Source organism: Pteropus vampyrus, unplaced genomic scaffold, assembly GCF_000151845.1.
Source record: "Pteropus vampyrus isolate Shadow unplaced genomic scaffold, Pvam_2.0 Scaffold12, whole genome shotgun sequence".
Classification (NCBI taxonomy): Eukaryota; Metazoa; Chordata; class Mammalia; order Chiroptera; family Pteropodidae; genus Pteropus; species Pteropus vampyrus.
This window is the reverse complement of record NW_011888793.1, coordinates 2,691,902-2,704,297: the sequence shown is the minus strand read 5'-3', so window position 1 is coordinate 2,704,297 and position 12,396 is coordinate 2,691,902. Positions and strand designations below refer to the sequence as shown.

Below are 12,396 nucleotides of genomic sequence, written 5' to 3'. Positions count from 1 at the left end.
CCAGAGGGAGAGTGTAGGGGGTGGGGGAGGGGGGAGGTAGATGGGGTGAAAGGGGTCAAATACGTGGTGACAGAAATAAATCTAACTAGGGTAGGTGAACACACAATGCAATATATATGCCTTACTGTTAAATTGTACTCCTGAAACTTACTGGATTTCATTAACTAATGTCGGAAGGAAAGAAAGAAGGAAGGAAGGAAGGAAGGAAGGAAGGAGGGAGGGAGGGAGGGAGGAAGGAAGATTTATCATTGCTTATCTTAGATCAGCCTATGTTTATTGATTTTCAGGGTTCAAACAGATCATAATAACCATCTAGTCTGCTAACCAATAACAAGTTTAAAGTGAATCATAAGTCCCATCACATAAAATAAAAATATCATTATTTCATTATTTATGATGCACAATTTACAAAAAAAGAAGAGAGGATTATATTCTATATGTATTTAACAAACCTGTCAAGGCTTTTTCACTTATGGCTTTAATTTGAAGAAAAACTTCTCCTTTCAGTGAAGTCCAGTTTTGAAAATGATCATGTACTTCATTTTTTATACTGGTTATTTCCCTTTTAGTAAAAGTAAGGAATGAAAGAATCTTATCCCAGGAATATTTGTACTCCGTCAATCTTTTACTGCAAGCAAGTTAAAAAAAAAATAGAATTTTTAAAAATAGCAAGCATAATAACAAATATTTCTTTAAAAAACAGTTTTCTTTGAGAAATGGGCTTAGAGTGACCACATAATCTACTGTCTAAATCTAGACAATTCTGGAAGTGAAAGAGGTGAAGTTTTTATTTTGCTGACATAACAGATATAAACTGGAAATATCCCAGGAAGACTGAAGTATATGGTCACCCCAACTCAATTCCATTGTGTTATCATTTTAACTATAAAGAAAGATAGCTATTCTCATACATATTTTATTGTATTAATCTTTTAAAATTAATTTAACAGCAAACATTTAGTGAAGAACATTATGTTGAAGGTGTCTTAGTCATAGAACCTGAATGAGAATCTCAGATTCTTAGCATCCTTCCTGCATCCTAACTGTCTATAGTTCTATAGACAGTTTAAAACCTGGGGTAATAATAAACAAAATCTTTAAAAGTGATCGATTCAGTGCTTTTGCCTCATGAAATGCCTCAGCTCAAAGTAATCACATTGTTTTTTTCTTTTTGCCATCTCAGTGATTTTTATTACTTCAGATGTCCTGGCTGTAATTTACCTAATAATCAAGCAAGCTGCACACACAGACCTAGGAGTTATCAGTAAAAACATGATGACTAAAGCAATGGGACTAATTATTTGGTTAATATTTATCTCCCCGAGTAGACTAAGATCTATGATGCAGAGATTATATATGTCTTGTTCATCACAGTCTCCCTAGCATCTAGCACAGTACCTACCACATAGTAAGTGCTCAACAAATATTGACAAATGAAAGAATGAATGAATGAATGAATGAATGAATGAAAAAAATAGATCAGTCAGTTGGAGGAATGAAGAGGTGAGAAGTGCTGAGGATAAAACATTTAGTCCCATAACATTTATGGGACTAAAACAGAAAAGAATCCCTCAAAGGAAACTAAGGAGTAGCAGTCAGTGAGTTAGAAGTAAAGTTAAAAGAATACTATCAGAAAAGCCAGTGGATGAGAGATTTCCAAGAAGAAAGTAGTGTTCAGTGTTTAATGCCTCAGGTAAAGGCTTAAAAGAGCCCACTGTATTTGGTATTAAGGAGACATTTGGTGATCTCAGAGAGAAGCATTAGGTAGGAAAGAACTGAGCAGTAAAGCAGAAATGAGTAAACAGAGGGTTATGTAGTACCAGCGATCAAGAATCTTGACTGAGGTGGCAAGGAGAGAAAGAGGAAGATACAAAGTAGAATGGTTTGTTAGGCTGAAAGACACCTGAATGTGTACACAGCTGGGCAGACAGTATGAGTGCAGTCATAGAGGGTAAAATCACAGACAAACGAGGCGCTCATTTCTTATGCAAAGTCCTTGAAAGGCTGGGTGTAAAGCAGAGGCTGAAAGATTAGCCTCTGCCACGAAGAAGATGGGTGGTGTCATTCTGTGAGGTAATTAAGGTCCACCTGAGTGATCAGAAGCCACAGGGGATGCCTCAATCAGCAGGCAGAGCTGGGAGCTAGAAGAGATGCTAATTTAAAAAAGTAGAGAAAGAGTCCAAATAGATCACTAAATGAAAGACAAAAGTGAGGATGTGAAGTCTGAATGTGGAGGCAGGAACTAGTAAGACTGGGAGATAAGAAGTATGAACTAAGTCAAGCTTAAAGGGCTAATGGGCCTAGTGTAAGGCAGCTGCTGGGAGCAAGCCATGTACAGGGCCTACAGAGACATTTAACAGAAAAGAATGGATGTGGATGCATGTGCCTCTGTAGGAAACAGAATATTCAAAATTGTTAGCTAAGAGCAGATTTATTTTCTGAGGCCTAAATCTTATATGATCGGTGGTAGGTGCAGGGAGGACTTTCTTGAAGAAAATATGTAAAAATGATGACTTACAAAATTAGGTTTAAAAGTGTATAATTATTTATAGAATGAGAAAAAATTAAATTTAAAAATCAAAACTTTTAAGTTGATAAATTTCATCACAAAATACAGGAAAACAATATAACTTTTTAATAAGCAACAGCTCTAAAATACTTTTTGCTTACAACTTTTGGCTACATACTCTACAAGTACCTCTCCATATGAGAATTATTTTATAATAATGCTTTATATGGCAAGAATATAAAGATTACATAGGCTTTCATATAGCATTGCCATTAGTTTTTTATTACTGATAGTTTAAAAAGATTCTTTCAGCTTTGTAGTTTATTATTGGTAATGCTGTGCAAATATTAAGCACTGTCAAATTTGGAAAAATCTTTATCCAATATTTTTCATATATAATTTTAAGATTTTTAGCATTTCAAGTTTTCTCAAAAAATGACTGGTCAAATTATCTTTAAAATAATAAACTAATGAACCAGTTTATCTTAGATGTCCTTGAAGTGGTATAATATGATTTTTATGTTATATTCAGTGATGTTAGTAGATTTTGTCACATTAGCAAGAGGCTTAATATTTCTCCAATGTATTAAAATAATTAACTTCTCTTCACTGAATGAATTATTTAATAAGCCAAAAGCTTTTATTAAAAATATACCTCTATTTTAATGAATTAGCTCATGATATAATCTGAAAAATATTACTGTTACAATTTGTTTCTTTATGACAGAATAATTTCTACCGTTTGAATTGCTCATATTTATGCTTTTATTCCATTAATTTTAAAAAATTCATACATATCCAAATTTTTAGTCTATAATCCTTCACTTGTGTTATTGAAGAATTCTAAAATGTCTTACCAAATGGCAGTTACAGTAGTGTATTCTAACTCAACTTTCCCTTTTTCGGTTCCCCAAATGCTATGACTACTCCAATACTGACTTCAGAAGTTTAAGAGAGAGGATATCAGAGTGAGAAAAGACAGACTTTTTAACCAATTACAATTAAATCATCTTACTTTTGCCAGGGGCCCTTTGAGAACCTTGGAAGGGGGTCCTGAGTGAGCCATTTTGAAACTCAAGTATCATTTGATTTGCAGTAAATCTACCTGTGTCGATATCCTTAACTTTCTGTGTGAAATATGCAGCAAGACACACAGGAGCTGAGAGATGAGTAGCACAGGGAAGTCTAAGCGAAAATAGGACTTATATTAGTATTGGAAGAATTTAGGGCTTGATGATTAACAACTTATGAGTAAGTATGAAGACTGAGGGTTTTAAGGATAATTATGACTAAATGAGCAGAGGTAAAAGGAGCTGAAGTACTAGTAAACTCCTCTAGGCAGAAACATCCTCTGTCTAGAGACATCCTCTATGTAGAAACATCCTGAACACACACACACACACACACACACACACACACACACACACACACACACAATAAATGGGCTCATCAAAGTCACATGCATACATGATCCATAAGAAAAAATCAATTTTATGTCTGTGTACTAGTAATTACCAATTCCAAAAATAAAATTAAGGAAAGAATCCTTCTCATAATAACATCAAAAAAACAAAATACTTAGAAATAAATTTAGTAAAAGGAGTGCAGACTGTATATTAAAAACGACCATTTCTCAGAGAACTAAAGCTCTTGATAGAAAGAACAATTCATGTTCATGAATTGAAAGATTCTATATTTTTAGATGGTGATTCTTCCCAAATTGATCTGTAGTCGATTCAATGCTATATCTATCAAAATCCCACCAGGCTATTTTGCAGAAGTTGAGAAGCTGATCTTAAAATTCATATGGAAATGCAAAGGACTCAGAATAGCCATAACAACCTTGAAAACAAAGAAATTTGGAGGGCTAACATCTCTTGATTTTAACATTTACTAAAAATTACAGTATTCAAGAGAGAGTGTGGTACTGACATAAGAACAGGCATATATATTAATGGAGTAGAATAGAGTCCAGAAATGATTCTCTACATTCACAATGTATTGATTTTAGATAGAGGCACCAAGGCAATTCAATAGGTAAAGAATAGTCTTTTAAACAAATGATGCTGGAACAACTGACCATCCACATGAAAAAAAGATGAATTTAGATCCTTACATCATTCATAAAATGGATCATAGACCTAAATGTAAGAGCTTAAACTATAACACTTTTATACAAAACGACAAGAGAGAATCTTTGTAATCCAGTTAAGCAGAGTTCTTAGATACATTACCAAAAGCACAATCCATTAAAGAAAACATTGACAAATTATACTTCCTCAAAAACAACAATTTTTGCTCATCAAACACTGTTATAAAAATAAAAACATAAGCCACGGACTGGGAGAAAATATTTGCAAATCATGCTTCAAATAAAGGACCAGTACTCAAACTATAAGAGAACTCTTATAATCCTATAACAAGAAAACAAAACAAACCAATGAAAACATAGGCAAAATGTTTTAATGGATATGTCACCAAATAACCATGCAATGGTTAATAAGGACATGAAAAGATGCTCAATGTCATTGGTCATTTGAGAAACACAAATAAAAGTCACCATGAGATACCATTTCACACCCACTAGAATGGCTACAAATAAAAAGACAGATAATAAGAAGTGTTGGCAAGAATTCAGAGAAACTAGAATCCTCCTTTCTCATAGGAATATACAATGGTGCAGCCACCTGGAAAAGAGTTTAGCAGTTTCTTACAAAGTTAAATTTAAATTTACCATATGATTCAGTAATTCCACACTTAGGGATTTATCCCAAAGAGATGAAACATACATCTACACAAAGACTTGTAGGTGAATGTTTATAGTAACATTATTCATAAGCGCCAAGTGGAAACAATTCAAATGTCCATCGACTGGAAAATGAATAAATAAAATGTGGTATATCCATACAATGTAATGCTGTTAAACAATAAAAAGGAACCAAGAACTAATGTATGATACGACATGGATGAACCTCAAAACAATAAGTGATAGAAACCTGATGTAAATGACCACATATTGTATAATTCCATACATCTGAAATGTCCAGAAAAATGCAAATTTATAGAAAGAGAAAGAAGGTTAGTGGTTGCCTAGCACTGGGGGTGAGAACAAATTTTAACTGCAAATGGCACGAGGATCTTTGTGGGGTAATTAACTTTTCTAATATTGAATGTGGTAAAGGTTGCACATCTCAGTAGGTTTACTACAAATCATTACAATGCCATTTAAACTGAGTGGGTTTTGTAACATGTGATTATATCTCAATAAAACTATTTAAAAAAAGATGTGAGGTGATTTAACTATGGGATCAAGGCTAGAAAACTAAGTAAAGTCAGAAAATGGTTGGGAAAATCAGAATGAATATTGGAAGCCTTAATGAGGCTGAAGAGTTAGAATGAAAGTGAGAGATCTAGGAGGAGAGTTTTTTTGGAGTTGGCATTGAAAATTTCACAGATGACAGCGTCTAGATATACAAATAAGAAAAATTAAAAGATAAGTAGTTTATATTTCAAATAAGTTATGAAAGATTCGCAAAAGTAAAACTTGACAAATATGTATTGATTTGGAATATTGGATTTATACACTACTTTACATGAAGTATAACTACATTCCATACTGTTTTTTAGTGTCTAGTTTACAGGTCTTCTAAAGTTAATTCCCACTCTCAAAAGACACGTAATTCTGAATAGCAGATGTGCTGAGCCAGCTAAGGCATACCACACCCACTTCTGGTCACTCCCTTGCAAGACAGGTTGGAAATGATGTCAGGAAAAACAGAGAGCATGAAGAAAACGTTGCTAGAGGCTAAGTGATTAAGCCCAATAGCAATTAAACAAATGAGAGAATAATTTAAAAAGACCAATATGACTCAAAGACATAAGTCACTGATCTATCGGAAGTTCCTTTTGGGCTCTATAAACATACTTATATCTGAGTAGCTAAAGCTCATGCTTCTTTTCTTTATCATATTAAGAGAGATTATAGCTTTTCTTTATCCACAGCAATCACTAAATTTTATGTTCTAGTAGATATTTAAATATTAAATATTAAAATAAGCAATAAATTAGTTTAAAAGCAGCTTTAAGTAATACGACAAAATCAGCTGACCTCTATCACCTTTGGTCTGATTTTATTTTCACCAAATTGCCTTTTCTTATGCAATGTACCTACTAGTGAGAGTAGGACTAAAACCAGTAATAATTTCTATTTGTCTATCACAAACTTTTATTTATACTAAGTGCCTAGTTAGATAGTTACTTCAAAACTTGTTTTTAGTAAGTGCTACTTTTTTATATAAATCAGATCCTAGACCCCCAATCTGTGATCTTTTAAAAAGCTAAAAATGAACAAAAATCACAGACCTATTGAATAACATTCGAAAAAAATAAGCAGATACAAGTAGACCCCAAAACGATGACAAAATTAGAACACAGAATAAAAATAACAATTAAGTATGTATGTCTGTTTCAAGAATTTAAAATACAAATCACATGTAAAATGTAAATAATGAAAATTGACTATTTCAGTCCATAATATCCTGAGCAGCATTTATTATTTAATCTGGTCCTGGCCTAACCTTTAAAATTTAGTCGATCCTACCATTCATGATGACATTAGCTGATAAAACAAATGGGATCCCCTAGCAGCAATGGGCCAAAGATATTGTAGGAGTCAAGCTTGAACACTGATCATCCTGACTAACATGAAAGTTGGGTTTGCCTGGAGCATTCTGCTGGTTTAATACCAGATTTTTAGGAAAGAGAAGAGAAGATTTCTGATGACAGAAATGGTCATCCATTTTGTGAGTAGACTCATATATTCATCAAAAGATTATTTATTGAGCATCATTTATGTGTAAGTCATTTATCAAAGGTAAATGGTCAGCAGGTTATCACCAGATAGTGCATAAAAAAATTATTAGCTCAGATGATTTTTTTAACAGAACAATGTTTCTGGAGATTGAAAAAAGAAAAAGAACCTAACATTCAAAATATTCATCCAATATAATTCTTTAGTCACCCTGAACCTGTCTATTTGTAATGTTATTTAACTTACTTCCCTTTTCTAAGAATTAAAAGTTACTCAATGTATAAAGAAATCATTCTTTCTGATAGTATCAATATATTCAATTCCATTTTTAAAGTTAGAAAGAAAACGTGCATCCTAGTTTCTTTAGGACATTGGGTTTTACCTTTAGGTATTATAAACCTTTCAAAGATTACATAAAAGCAGAATTACTGCCATTTATGTCAGAGATTTCTAAATTTAGGTTTATTCCTATTATTCAGAAAGTTTCCCAACTCTATCATTTTTGTGTGTGTGGGTCAGGGGACAAATACACCAAGAAATATTGGTCAAGAAGAAAATGTATTAGTTACTGTGCTTTTCATTATAAATGTCACTACAAAATAAAAACGTGTTTGCCTGATTTAAATTTTACTGATAAAACTATTCAGTTGTGACAATGGTAAAAAAAGTGAAGTTATTTCCATTTTTTATAACTATAGCAAATATAGAAACTATACTACTAAAACGTGTTTGGATGTTTATGAAGCTACTATTAAATGTATCTTTTCAATCTTTATAATTTTTAGTTCTTTAAAGATAATCTTACCTGAAGACTTGTGATTGTCTCTGTTTAATACTTAACTCATGTTGTAAATGACTCAATTCTTTCTGTACTCTCTGAAATTCATTTTGTTGACTTATTAACTGTATGTTTGCATCTCGGATTCTAAAAATAAAAACAAATATCCATTATAAGCCTAAATAGTCTCTACAATCTTTGGTGTGTGTCCTTTATTTTCATAGTCCATGATAATGGCAGAAACTCCAACAATTAATTTCCCATTCCAGATTCGCAGCAGGAGGAAAATAATGGCTCATCCTGTCCCTTTTAAGAGTTCCTAGAAGTATCACTGAATACTGCTAACTTAGACACATGGCAACACCTCGCTGCAAGTGAAGCTGGGAAATGTAGTCTTTTAACTGGAAACATTAGTCCCCAGATAAACCCACAGTTCTGTTATTAAGGATGAAGGGAGAATGGATGTTACAGTAGGCAGCTAGCAGTCTCTACCACAACCCTAATAAAAGTTGACCCTCCTATATATACCTACACACCTACACCTCTATACACATAGACATACACACAGCCTTCCTCTCCTCATCCTCCCAATATAATTCCATCAATCTTCTTATGCAATAATTACATTATTCTTCACTAGTGAACCACATGTTATTCCATGATCACATTTCTTTTTTTGTACAACTTTTTGTTGTCTCTGGATTAAAAACCATCTCCTTTTCTTCTTTCTTAATTTTCTGTTACCTATCACTGACACTTCTTCCAAATCTGACAGGTATAATTCTCCTCTCTCAGTACCTTCAGACACAGTAGATAATCCTTCCACATCATTTCTTTTCTAGGAGACAGACTTCCTAGAGCTCTCCATTCCCCTGTTTGCCTTGGTTATACTCTGGTTTGACTATACAGCTGTCATCCTGGGACTTCCCTTCCCTTTCATTTCAAGAAGTGTCCTCAGCTGTCTTTCACGTGAGAGCTGTATCCTGGTTCTACAGTCTTCCTCCTAGGTTTACTCCTTTTGGTGGAATAAGTCTTCTAGGAGATTTTTGTGCATGGGAGGTAAATTTGAGACCTGGAATATGTGAAATGTCTTTATCTCAGACTGGACAGTTTAGCTAAATTTAGAATCACAGATGAGAAAAATATTCTTCATCAGAAAATCAGGGCACTGTTCCACTGTTTGCTAACTTCCAATGCTGCTTCTCAGAAGTCCAATGACATTTTAACGCCTACTTCTTTGTATGATACAAGGTAGGCCCTCCCTACTCCACCCCCACCCCAGTTCAGAAGCTTCAAAAATTTTTTCTTTTCATTTTATATTCTTAAATTTGATCACAATATATTATCATGATAGTGTACATGGTGAATATTTGCTTTGGAAACTAATGGTCTTTAGTTTCAGGAATTTTCCACCAAGGGAAAATAATTCCTTTCCCCTCCATTGTCTCTGCTTTCTTTCTGGAATATTTTTCTATTATTTTGGATGCGAGGCCTCCTGGGTAAGTCTTCTAACTTTCTTAACCTTTCATTGCCACTTTTGACATTTTGTTCTACTTTCATTATCTTTCATCCTGCCTGTGAAATATTTAATTTCTGCTACCATATTTTAATTTACCACGAATTCTTTCTTATTTTCCAAAAGGACCCCCTTTTTTACTACCCCTTGTTCTTTTTTTCATGGATACAATTTCTTATTTTTTAAGGATATCAATTATAGTGTGTTTTTAGTTTCCTTCAGCTCGTTCACTGTGGCTTCTGTTTCTTTTAGTTTTCCCTTTGTTTTGTTGTTTTGTCTTGCACACTTGAGGCTTCCCTCAAAAATCTGAAGATCCTCTGTTGTCTATTATATTTATGAATGAGGCACTTAAAAGGACAATTGCTCCAGTTTCTACATGATAATGACGACAAAGGGAGAAAAGGGAATGTTCTAGATAAAAGAGAAGCAAGAAAAGTAACTATCAAATGTGACATGAGGACCTTGTATAGAACCACATTCAAACAAATAAACTGTAAAACAATTATTTTTAAGAATTGAGGAAATTTCATTACGGACTGGGAGTTAGATAATACCAAGGGACTGTTGCTAACTTGGGTATAATAACACTGTTGTTATATTTTTTAAAATGGTACATCACACTAAAGTAAATAAGGGTGAAAATAGCATGCAGTCTTGGATTTGCCTTAATTACTTCAGCAAAAAAAAAAAAAAAGAAAGGGCAGATGAAACACTGAAACACATATGACAAAATCTGGGTAATTTCTGAATCTGTGTTAAGGGGTACTTATTATACTATTTTCTCTTACTAAAAACCTAATGAATGAGGCATTGAAATGCTGTCTGTAAGCTTGTGTGTGTGTGTAGAAAATGTTAAACGATGGGCTTCACTGTGGAATAATCAGGTTGAGAACTAGCTGCTTTGCTAGTACCTAGGCCCCCTGCCGGAATTAGAACAAGGTAATTCTAAGTCTTTGGAGAGGTAGGGTGGAAAGAAAGAGTTCCTGAAAGCCTAAAGGCATCTTTAAAATATTTGAAATGAATCCTCCTATTTTCAATCCTACTTTGTACCCTGACTAGTATTTCTCTTAGCATACTAAGAGAAAAAAAGTTTGCCAAAATGTTATCAAAAGTCACTTCTAAAAAAAATTTAACAGAGGAATGTAGAAAACAAAAAGTTAAGAAAATATATGCTAGACAGATGCTTTAAAAATGATTTAAAAATATATTAATATTATAACTAGCAAAACATTAAATGTATCAACAACTCTTTCATTTTGATAAAAATTCCAATCCACCAAGAAAAGAAGATAATTATAAGCTTTTATATACCCAAAACATAGCTTCAAAATATATAAAGAAAAAACTGTTACAAATCCAATGAGAACAAATTAATAATCATAGTGAAAGGTATTGACACATACCTCACAGAAATGAAATGGTCACAGTGACATGAAAAATAGGTATAGATATGGGGTATTTGAATAACATAATTAACAAGCTTGATATATGGCTATAATTGGGACTTATATCTAATGATCGTTTCTTCCAAACACGTGGTGGTATAATCATAAAAACTGACCATGTAATTAGCCACAACTGAAATTTTAATATACCCTAAAAAAGAAAAATGTATATATACCCATATTCATCACCCACAATAAAATTACATTAAAAATTTACAACAAAAAGGCAGTCAAAACACCTACATACATGGAAACTTAAACATATATCTAATAAAACTTGGGCTAAAAAGGAAATAAAAATGGAAATTATAAACTATTTAGAAATAAATGATCATGAAAACGTTATATATCAAAGTACTCAGGGGAAAATGTATAGCCTTAAATATATTTAATATAAAAAAATCAATGAATGGATATTCTAAATGTCATGACCCAGGAGAAAAATGTAAATGCAAAAAATAATGAATTCTCAGAAGCAAGGCTAACTCAGTGGCGATGAGCATATCCAGTGTCCATAAGGTTTCTAAATACCATTCCCCAGTTAAAGAAACCAAGGTATCTTAGAGAACTGGTTGATTACAGGGTTGGGGCAGGGAAAAATTAAGATGAGCCTAGGACATTCTGTGGTACCTGAAAGTAAGGAAGAGCTCAAAGGGAGACAGGGACATGTTGAAAGGGCACAAGTACCACCTGAGATCCTTATAGCCCAAACTGAAACAACTGAGTAACAAAATAAATAACTAAAGTATTGGATTATAACCCACAAAATAAAAGTGAATGAGTCTATACTTATATTAATAAATAACTGAATAGATAAATGGGAGAGAAAGAACTGCTCTCCCTCATGAGAAATTTCATTTAATAAATGTAGTAGGAATGAGGGAAAGAAGAAATCATCATTTGAAGAGCATAGTAATAATGACTGCTGGAAAAATCTACTGTGAGAGTTGCTTCAAAAGTGGTGAAAGTTTGAAGAGAAACAGAATATTTGAATATTTTCACAATATCTATCCCAAAGATATTTACTAAAATTGCAAAGGGAAAAATAATGACTTGACAGTGGAGGAACCTGGCATACATCACATTAGTCAAGTGATCAAGGTTAAATGTCACCCATAATAAGACATATTGACATCACATACCTCTGATATGATACACTCACTGAGAAGAGCACATCACATCTGTGGTATTCTTGCCCAAAATAAATAATTTAAATATAATTATGAGTAAACATTAGACAAACCCAAATTGAGAAGTATTCTACAAAATAACTAACCAGTACTTTTCAAAAGACTTGGATAATGAAAGACAAAGAGAGTGAGGATCTGTAATAGATCA

The 12,396-nt window shown here is 33.0% G+C and overlaps 1 protein-coding gene across 12 annotated transcripts in view; it reads right to left on the bottom strand.

The window, feature by feature from the left end:
* LEKR1 (leucine, glutamate and lysine rich 1) overlaps positions 1-12,396 on the bottom strand; it is a 171,189-nt gene that overhangs the window by 106,718 nt on the left and 52,075 nt on the right. For 9 of the 12 annotated variants that reach the window (XM_011379394.2, XM_023524340.1, XM_011379335.2 and 6 more), the window contains 2 exons: positions 8,125-8,244; positions 453-628 (listed from right to left, as the gene is read on the bottom strand). In XM_011379394.2, coding sequence (XP_011377696.1) covers positions 453-628; positions 8,125-8,244 — 296 coding nt within the window. The remainder of the gene's footprint in view (positions 1-452; positions 629-8,124; positions 8,245-12,396) is intronic. The other 3 variants (XM_011379368.2, XM_023524347.1, XM_023524313.1) reach the window with 2 other exon arrangements.